The sequence below is a fragment of the Podarcis vaucheri genome (genome assembly GCF_965113315.1).
Source record: "Podarcis vaucheri genome assembly, chromosome: 5".
NCBI classification, from domain to species: Eukaryota; Metazoa; Chordata; class Lepidosauria; order Squamata; family Lacertidae; genus Podarcis; species Podarcis vaucheri.
In genome coordinates, this window is record NC_138763.1 from 5,160,191 (window position 1) to 5,170,929 (window position 10,739).

The 10,739-nt window shown below is 49.0% G+C and overlaps 1 protein-coding gene across 1 annotated transcript in view; it reads right to left on the reverse strand.

Annotated features, from left to right (window-relative positions):
* Nucleotides 1–10,449, reverse strand: part of PDE6D (phosphodiesterase 6D) — a 29,462-nt gene extending 19,013 nt beyond the window's left edge. Inside the window, exon 1 of the mRNA XM_082224690.1 lies at nucleotides 10,251–10,449. Coding sequence (XP_082080816.1) covers nucleotides 10,251–10,303 — 53 coding nt within the window. The 5' untranslated portion in view covers nucleotides 10,304–10,449. The remainder of the gene's footprint in view (nucleotides 1–10,250) is intronic.
* Nucleotides 10,450–10,739: the final 290 nt, after the last annotated feature.

Sequence of the window (10,739 nt, forward strand, 5' to 3'; positions counted from 1 at the left end):
TGTTGGCAGCTGTGCTCTAGTGAAACATTTAAGCGGACTTCCTTTTTCTTTAACGCTGCACCTGGTTATTGGCCAAAGCAGCAGCCCTTGGGAGACTCAGGTGTCAATATTCTCTTAGACGGAATAATAAATTCCATGGATTGGAATGACACCTTGAGGTCTAAGCCTGAACCCATAGGCAACACACTGGAAAGGGGCTTCTGAAAGTTAAGTAGCTGATTGTTTCTGCTGCTGCCCTACTCACAGAGCGATAATAGCCATCTGCAAGGGAGGAAGAGAGAGGAAGTCAGCAGGGGCGCCGACTTATAAAAAATATTGGGGGAGCCCGCGAAAGCTCATGAATAATAAATAAGCTCATGAATATGCAAATAAAGTGGTGCCGCCTCCTCGTGAGCGAATAGGGGAGAGCGTGCTGCGCCTATTAATCAGCTCCGAAGGAAATTGGGTGGAGCTTTTGCTCGAGAGGGAGGGCAGGAGGCATGCAGCCCGACCCTGTGCATTTTGGGCTGGGGGAGGGGCGGCGGCGGCGCTCTGCTGGAGGGGCGCCCAAGATTATTGGGGGGGCAGAGCCCCCCAAACGAATTTTTGAGGGGGCTCGGGCCCCCTCAGGCCCCATGGAGTCGGCGCCTATGGAAGTCAGGGACTGAGAGAATGGTCCCTGAGCAGAGCAGGCACAGAGCAAATGGGAGAAAGATGTGCTGGGAAGTGACCGGTGTCAGAATGCTGTTGGTCACCGAAGGCTCAAAAGCAAGATGCATTCCTCCAGCCTTTGTTTGTGGGACAAGCCATTCAGAAGTTTGAACTGACACTTCAGAAACAGACAGTGAAGATTTTCTCTGCTCTGCCTTCAAAACGGCACACGGCACTTGCGCTGTAGTCAGCCTTAGCTAAGCTCACACTGTTTCTACAATGTCCAGGGGGAATGGGGCATCTCCCGGGCATTGCTGTAGTAAGCCATTCACAATCAAGGCAGACTCATCCTGTCCTTAGAACGAATGACACACACAGAGACATTTAGTCCTTGCAAGGTTAATGCTGGAGGTGTTAAGCATTTCTGCGAGAGGCAAAACAGTACATCAAGAGCGAGACTGCTCCCAAGAAAGCGACTGCGCACTGTGGTACTTATTTATGAACCAGCCCATATCAGACGTTTCTGGTGCCATGCCAACCCTGCTGCCTTACACATTCCTGAACAGCGTGGCCGTTTGTTCCACGTTCTACAGACTGAGAGTTGTGAAGGAAACAAGAGCGCGGAGAGTCCCCCTCTGCCAACAACCCCCTTGAGAAGCCAGGAGCTAGAGAAAGAAAAGCCTCATTCTGCAGGAGAAGGAGCACAGAGGGGAGTGACTAAGACGCTGGCAGGATCTCACGCCCCAGCTCTCGCTGGCTTGCTCCAAGTCTCATCCACAGAGGGAAAAGGCTTGCCGTGTGCAAATGCTAGCCACAAATGGAAATACGAGGGTGGGGGCCCTGTGGCCCTTCAGATATTGTTAGATTACAACTCGCATAAGCCCCAGCCAGCATGGTGAATGGTCAGGTTTGGTAGATGTTGCTGGACCACAGGTGCTCTATCCCTGTATTACATTTTAGCCCCCCACCTGAGTGCTCTGTCACTCTACCCTCACCCACCCCCAGAAGATCAATTTAAAGAGCTTGAAAATTGCAGGTGGGAGTAATTGGAGAGCTCACTTATGCTTCTCACACAAGCCATCTGTCCACCTTCATTCCACAGAGAATTGCAAAGTACTCTAACCGAGCAAATGCTATTCAGCTTTACCTTCAGAGTTATTCATGTCCCCTTTCCCCTCACAACACAGATTCTATTTAGTAGTCATTCAAACAGCAAACATGCTCAGTTTGAAGTGCACTTTGGAAAATATTATTTACACCTTCTAGTATAACTGCGATCAATATCAACACATTACGGTGCACATGTTTGGAGCACCTCGAAGCTATTAGCCTGCATATGTCTCTCCCGCACCCAAGCAGACACAGGGATGGCTTTAGGATGAAGCAGCCTGTCTGCTCAGGGCACCAGAGTTTTTGCTCTACATCAAGAAGCAAACGCAGCCTTGCAAAGCATCCGTGCAAGAGGGTTGTCCACTCCCCTCTCTCCAAGCAGCACACCAGCCACAGCAGGAAATGAGTCTCATTCCCCAACCACTGTGGGTGCAGCTAAATTTTCAGGAATGGGGGGGGGGCAAAAGAAGTGATTGTAGGACCCAATACAACAGTATGTGGGGTAGAAGAGGCAGGTCAAAAGATCCTGGAAACATTAGGAAGGGGATTTCTCCTGTGGCCAGGTGAGAAGCATGAAAGGGCTAAGAGACACAAAGTGGGGACCTCTGTCTCGGTGGCCACAGAACCACACTGCATGGGCCACATGTAGAAATATCCAACTCTGGCTGCCAAAGTAAGAAGTTCAAAGCTCCCTAGTCCAGGCTGGCAACTACTGGTCATCCAGCCATTTCTTTGCCTGCCTTTGGCATTCCCTGCATGGCCTTAAAGCTCCTCAAGTGAGCAACTCTGTGTCCTTGGGAGCGAGGAGTCGGCAGAATCTGCTTAATCCAGTTTTTGCTAATATTTTGGGAAAGGGCATTATCTGCTTTATTTACCAGGCGTATGCTCATAGCAATCATCAGAAGCATTTCCGTCGGGCACTTTAGTGGAAGACTTATGTCAGATTAAAAGCTCAGCTTTCCTATGAGCTGCTCTTTGGCAGGGGCTTGCCTTGAAATTCAACCATAGCCGAATCCTCTGCTTTTCAAAGGAGGGGGCATTGTTCACTTAAAAAGTCCAATCCTGCACAGATTCAACCCCCCCACCCCACCCCGGGGTGGTGGTGGTGAACCATGCAACTCCCATTCTTTTCCACTGCACTCCCCAGAAGGATGTGCCAAGGTTCTGCCTGCTCTACCTAAAAGCTCCCCAAAATTTCAAATAGTTTTTGCCGTCTCACAGGCATGTTGCATACAGCAGTCACAAGCCAGAGCGCCCTATTCAAACAAATATTCACTTATCACACAACCTTCAGAACCTTCACACAACATTCAGAAACAGCTCAAATAGCATGAGCTGAATGGAAGCTCCTGCAGCCAATCGAAAGCTGCGCCTTGGTTTGTGAACGGTTTTAGGAGTCAAATGGACTCCTGGGACAGATTAAGTTTGAGAACCAAGGTACGACTGTATAAGACTGAAGCTTTTCGTTCAGTGTACAGACACAGAAGATGAAACAAGGAAGCACCACAGCTCAGTAAAGGGTGCACATGCTTCAAAGGCAGATGATTCAAGGTTCAATCCCCCGGTCTCAGTACTAGTTTGAAAGACCTCTGCCCAGAACCTTGGCTCCAGAACCCGACCAGGAATCATATCAGGCAGCTCCTTACATCCATAAGGATGTTATAGTCTTGGTGAATACTGAATCCCAAATTTTGCATCTGAAAATTCAAGACCCAGACTGCTGAAAGTTGACAGACAAGCTAAGCATGAAAATCAGCGCTCACTAACACATGCCTGAAATATATATCTATTTTTGGGTTATCACAGAATTCAATGTGAGCTGGTGAACATATGATCCAAATTAGATTGTGCCAAAATTCCAGGTGTGCGTGCACAAAGATCCATAGTGGTGGTGAGGGGGGGGGGAGTTAAAGGAGATAAAAGCGGATCAAAAACAGCTGTGGAAAAGAGCCAAATGTTTAAAAAGATGACAGATGTACAAGTGGTTATGTTCCCAAATGCATTTTGAGAATCTCAGTCTCTTCGTCGAGGAATCCTTGGAAGACTGCTTGGATTGAGGCGCCTTATCTTGCAGCTCATCAGCAGTCTAAGAAGCACATACGTCAGTCCTTTGATAAATGTCTCTCCCTTGCCCTCACACCCAGAAAGCATTGGGATCATACCCACTGGTGCCTCCGTCTCCCTTCTACTGTGTTTGAGGAACTTAAAAACACAATCATGTTATTTCCCTCCCAGCATGACTTCTTCCACTTTGGTTTTCTTCCAGCGGGGGCTACTTCCAGCGTTGGGAGAAAGAGGCTAGGGAGAGGCAGTTTCGGGGGAAGGCACAGAACTCCTCTTCCCAGCTTCTCACACTGTACTTTCAAATCCACCTTTGTAGGGATTCTCAGCAGCAACCAAATTCTGCTATATGAGTCTGTTGCCAACACTTCCCATTTTGGCCTTAAGAGACTGACCTGTGGATCCAGAAACTGTACTTTGAATCTTGACTACGCCATGAACAAATCAGGAAGTCACATTTGGTCAGGCTCACCATCTAATTGCAATATGGGGATGATATCAGCCCACCTTATTGGTCTGTTGTAAAGCTCACCATAATATAGTCTGCATGAAGCGCTTGAAACACTCAAAAGCACTATATTAGAGCTAAATATTAGTACATAGTAGTAGTAGTAGTAATAGACGTATTGATATTGGAGGATGCCCAACCATTTCCCCATGCAAGTCAGAAGCTAAACACACAGTTACACAGATAAACACATGTGTAAGTGGTTGCCTGCCTGAGGCTGTTGGCTAAGGAATTTCATTTTTAGGAACCGATTCAGTTGTCAGTCTTGTTTAACATCTGTAGCACACAGAGCTCGCAGCTATACTTCAAAAATAATTCAGGATTTACACACAGTAGAAGACAGAAGTATGGGGATCACACATTGGCCAGATGGCTATAGGAGCAACCTGCGTATCTTACAGAAGGCATCCCAAGCACCACCATCCACAGAACACCAGCTGTATGTAGGAGTGACAACTTGACCCACATTTTGCAGGGAAGATTGGTCAGCAGGAAGAAATTTAAGATGGCTACAGAGTCATTTTACCAGAAATCTCAGCCAGGTGCACAATCAGATTCTTCAGGTCACTTGGCAGGACCATACGGAGAATTGAGTTTCCACAAGGTGAGAGAACTCAACCCAGGGCAGCCTGCTCACCTCGCTTGCACAGACATAGCCGGAATACGGCAGTCAGAAGCAACGTCCAGGCTAAAATCACTGAAATGTCTGGGAAAATCCAGACGTATGGCAACCCATGTAGGAAGTCTACATTTTGCTTTGCTTTTCTTTCTTTTTTGAGATTATTTTCACTTTTTGAAATATGGCAACCCTAAGTAAGATAGCAATCAAGTATGAGCTGGCTGTAGGAACCCTCACTTCAACAGCTACCAACCCACAATCTGCTTCCTTATAAAAAGGAGCAAATTCTGATTCGCACACAGCTGTTTATTCAGACCTAACACACACCAGGACATCATCCCATGCACGGATCTGCTCTCAGGAGGCACACTTTTGTGGGTTAAATTGTGCATGTGGCAGTGGGACATGAGTGGTTTCCCACAGGCTGGTGAACAAGCAAATGACCACACAACTATATTATTTTACATAATTTTTATCTCCACCCTTTAGCCCCCATCTCCTACCCCACTGAAAGATCCTATACTCAGGCTCAGAATACTGAACAAAAGCACACGACCAAACTGTCCTCAACTCTTCTGAACCCACATCTTCTCTCTTAGAGCAAAGCCCAACCAAGAGGACCCAAAAACACCACATACACAAATCCCATTAATTAAATATTTAAATCCATGGAGTCTGGACCAAACTATTCAGGCCCAAGGTTTATTCCCACAGAACATCGCTGCATTACTACAGTTACAGGAAGGAAATCACTGTCCAACATGACTGAGTCAGAGGGTGGATTCCCTCAGCTATGTCTATATTCATCATGTCTTGAAAGAAAACTTCCTGAGCGACGCAGAAGTAAATAGAAGCAACTGTGAGAAAGTTTAGAGGACTGTGGCATCAACTACACAAAGAAGAGTTCTGGAAATCCCAGAGCTGGGAGGGTAGTACAATAATAGGCTCTCTCTGGAGTTTCCCACCCAACATTACCGAAACCTCGTGCTTTGTAAAAGCCTCCACTGGGGGCAGAGGGAAAAGAGAAGAATCAAGCTTATCCAATCCTTGCTAATGTCACTTGCTTCCAAAGAAATTGGGTGAAAGAGGGGGAAAAACAAGGGTGGCTGACACCACTTAATTTCTAGAGGGAGAGAAAACTGTCAAGGCTCATAACTGCTTGGAACTTGCCTCATGTGACCTGGAAGCTCTTATGTCAGATGTGTGGTATGCTGCTGTTTCGTGGTACAGTACTCTGCCTGCTTGCAATTTCACATTTCAGAGCAATGAGCTCTGGCAGCAAAAAGGGGAAAGGATGGAAAAGGACGGATGGACAAGCACAAAGTTTTAAGGTAGAAGTGAGCAACTCGCGACCTTCCAAAAGTTGCCAGGCACCAACTCCTGCCCCAGCTAGCATGGCCAAAGGTGAAGGAGGATGGGAGTTGATGTCCAGCAACTGCAGTGGGGACACAAGTGCCCACCCCTGATCTAAGGCAAGGGAGAATGTGAAAGCTCGGTGAACAGCCCATGCTTCAGCGAAGCTGAACTGCAGAGAATATACTGGTGGCTTTATCTCTTCGTTCAGGGCATGGCTTGCTTTCCAAGAGTCCAGCATCAGACTCAAGAGGCTTCCTATCAGAAACAGCTTTGTTGGACAGCTCCACCGAAGCCAAAAGGTGAGCGCACTGCAAGGACACCGATCCTGACATGGAAAAGCCACAGCACAAATACAAAAATCACAGAGGAGGAATCACATCAGGAAACTTACAAAGTAAGGCTTTGGCGTTAGCAAGCTCTCACTGTTAGGAGGGGGGGATGATGGATGTGAGAAACTTCTCTCAGGGCCCAGATAAAGAAGGTTCCCTGGCGCTATTTTCAATGGACACCTTGCTGTCAAGGAACTCAAAATGTGGTCTTTAAACTTTCATCAAGCCTTCCGTTTGTGCTGACTATGAATCTTCTCAATCTATCTTGTCCACACCTCCCTAGCTCTGAAAAACATCAGGAAACAAGGGCTCATAAACAAGGGCTCAAGAAATTGGTAACCATGATGCAGACTGTCATGTAGTATCCTGGGGTCTACATGGCAAGTTACAGCTTTTTCCTCTACAAGCTAGTTCTTAGTTCTCCTAACCAGAATTAAAATAATGAGCCACTTTTGCTAAAAACTGAGGTCTGGCCTTGCAGGTCTGGCCTTGCAGAGTTACTAGATTGCCCTAACATTATACTAGTCCACCAACTGACCAGTATACTGGTCCATCAGCTGAAGATCTTTTGCAAAGTTTTACTTCTTGGTCACCTGGAAGAAATTTTAACTCATCACAGGTGACCAGGTAGGCAGCTATTTAGAGGCCTAGCTGACCAAGTTCCAAAAAAATAAAAAACTAATAACCCCATATATACTGCAAAGTGGAATAACTATTGAAAATTGAACTATTGAAAATCTTCATGTATCTGAAGAAGTGTGCATGCACACGAAAGCTCATACCAAGAACTAACTTAGTTGGTCTTTAAGGTGCTACTGGAAGGAATTTTTTAATTTTAACTATTGAAAAGTCAGGGTAATTTCAAGAGCAGGTAAAGGTAAAGGTACCCTTGCCCGTACGGGCCAGTCTTGACAGACTCTAGGGTTGTGCGCCCATCTCACTCTATAGGCCGGGAGCCAGCGCTGTCCGCAGACACTTCCGGGTCACGTGGCCAGCGTGACGAAGCTACTCTGGCGAGCCAGAGCCGCACACGGAAACGCCGTTTACCTTCCCGCTGGTAAGCGGTCCCTATTTATCTACTTGCACCCGGTAATGCTTTCGAACTGCTAGGTTGGCAGGCGCTGGGACTGAGCAACGGGAGCGCACTCCGCTGCGGGGATTCGAACCGCCGACCATGCGATGGGCAAGTCCTAGGTGCTGAGGTTTAACCCACAGCGCCACCCGCGTCCCTAAAATTTCAAGAGCAGTTGCAATGAAATGTGCCTCTGCCAGCTGGGAGTGCATAAAAGCTCTTAGAGACATTAGAAAAAGGCTGCAAGAGTTTCTCAGGAAAGTTATTTACCCAGTGTTACTGAGCCACTCCCTATGGATACTGACCTCTGCCCTAGAGAAGAACCATTCCACTCCTCCAATTGTCCTTTTTCCAGTTGTGAACACCAAACAAAAACGGACCGCCACAAACACAATTGGGCTAGAACAAAGGTTGTGCAAAGCATACCAATCAAGCACAGGGGTCCTCAGATGAGGCTCTGCTTCAGCCAGGAAGCCTATGTTTGAAACTTCCCGCAGTTTAGTAAGCTCATTTGAGCCCACTTTGCGCGTGATAACAGTCCCCAGGCTGCCCAAATGTGCAGTGCTCATAATCTAAAGCAAACGATAGAGGCATGCCGTCCACCTTCTGGCCAGAGTTTCCATTGGAGACAAAGTACTGATCCCCACAAATGCCTCCTTCTACAAACTACAGACACTCAGTTCTAATGCATGGCACCTCCCGGAGCTGGAAGTTTGATGGCTTTATACCACCACCATTCAAAACATGTGGCACCAAAGACAGCAGGGAGGGAGAAGCTTTTGCCTGCAGGCCTAACCAGGCCCACCAGTTGTCTCCTTTCAGCTGCACCCACCTACTTGATACCTAATGTCACACTTGGCGCTAGGCGTAACCAGTGCTCCTGTTTTTCGGGGAAAAGGTGCTGGCTCTTATCATGAAGGTGTTACAGTAAGTGCCACACTTTTAACATTTGGGGGGAAAGGTGCTGGTACTGCATACCCTTGAGTGCTGCCAGCAAAAAAGGACTGGGTGTAACCTCCTGGGCCCTCCGGATTTTCACAACGCCAGCAAAAATAAAGTATCTGTTTACGTGATGCTGACACAAAAGCTTTGTTCATATACCATGTAAAAGAATGAATTTTGCTTCTTTCTTCCCCTCAGACCCATGCCGCCTGTAGCATTAGAATTTCACTCTGAAAATGACTGATCTGCTTGAATGATTCTCTGACTTGAAAAGAGAGACTGTGTGTGGTCTATTGTTGCCCAAGAAAAATCTTTTCATTAAAAACATATTATATATCTATATGGTGCTAGATGGGAGGCAGATAAAGATGTGCCTGTGACAAAGTGCATAGCACTTTGCAAACACTGGCAGTCAGCTGACTGTCGTGCAGGATGTTGTAGGCATGCTTTCTGCATTTCTCTCTCTCGTAGGTATATGATGGTAAAGAAACAGGGGGGGAGAGAGAAGTGGCCATAGCTACTAATAGGTCAAGCCTAGGCACACTTACTCAGAAGTCCATTCCTGTGAGTTTGATGGGGCTTACTCCTAAGTAATCATACCTAGAACCGCAGCCCAAGACAGCTGTCATTTGAAAGTACAAATTGCTGGGTAAACGAATTACCACCTCTCAGATCAGGTCAAGTTGGGCCCATTTGCTCAAGTGCTCTGGAAACCCTTTCCTGCAATGCACCCATTCCTGCTCTTGGCACACTATGATCTGGATTATGTGGGTTAATCCCGCAGAGGCTCCCATCTATAGAATCTTGCAATGGAGGGGGAGAGGGCCGGAGCCGCAGCTTCTGGCTCTTTCCAGGTCTCCAGTTCTCCTCCTATATGGAAGCCTTGCAAACTTGCCAAGCTCCACGGCCCGCTGGCGCCAAGCCACAAACAGACACGCCAATGTGCTTCTGAAGCTTACCGCAGACCCCTTTCCAGCAGACTAAAACTGAGGAGCATCTGAAACAGAGGGAAAGTCCCCATCTCCCATTGCCCATAGAGAGTGCATAAGGAGGAAGGCTTGCTGCAGACATAAGACCATTCCCAAACACCCCCGAAGACACAAAACCGGCTACTGGCGCTCTCCCCATGCCAAGAACACCTTAAATCACACCCAAGTATATTCTACTGACTCGCTGAACACCCCCAACAGGCACGCCCCATTCATCCCAATACTTGCACACACCTACAAGGGAACATTTACACACCCAGCTCCCCACGCCCCGGCCAAATAAATCCTGCAGGCGCATATCCCTGCAAGCACATCTATGGGTATTCTTCCCCACCAGCTAGGCGTACCAGACACAGGGCTGCAGAATTGGCTGGGACCCCGGCGGTCATCTAGTCCAACCCCCTCCAATGCCGGAATCTGCACACCCCGTAGTTACAACTCTTGACGCTCCCTCCGAATATCACGCCCCCATGCATCCCTTGCTTTCCCCCTCCCCGCGCTAAAACCGCCTATAAGAATATTTAGCCATTACCGTATTTCCCCGTCTGGCGCGCCCCCCGCAATCTCTCTACCGTAATTACCCCCCTTCCCCTTACCCGCCCCCCCCCCCGCCCCCACAAGCCAGGCCGGATACAGCTTGAACCCCCTCAGGATTTCCTTGGCGCGCTCCTCCTCCTGGCCCGACATGGTCCCGCTCTTCGCGGCTGGGCTGGGCGCCCCCCGGCCCGGCCTTGAGCTCCCGCTCTCGCTCCCTCACGGACCTGGGCGGGGGCGTCGGAAGGAGGCGAGAGCGCGCCGGCCCGGACCCCGCTGCGCCCGCCGCTGAGCCCAGACAGACCCACCAACCAACCAACCCGCTTTGGTCCCGGCTGGCCCCGCCCAGCCAGCCAATCGCCCCCCCTCGCGCGCGCGACTGGCAACGCCGGTGACCAATCCGCGGGCTTAGCGGCGGTGGTGCCCCCGCCTCCCTCGCCGCTGGTCGCTAAGGCAGGGACGCCTGACTGACTGACTGCCCCCCTGGCGGCGGGGGAAGACGGGTGTCGCCGCAGGACAATCTTAGGCGGAAGGCGGGCGCGCCGTCCCTCCCGCGAGGAAAGCGGCCGCCTCGGGTGAAGGGGGCCCC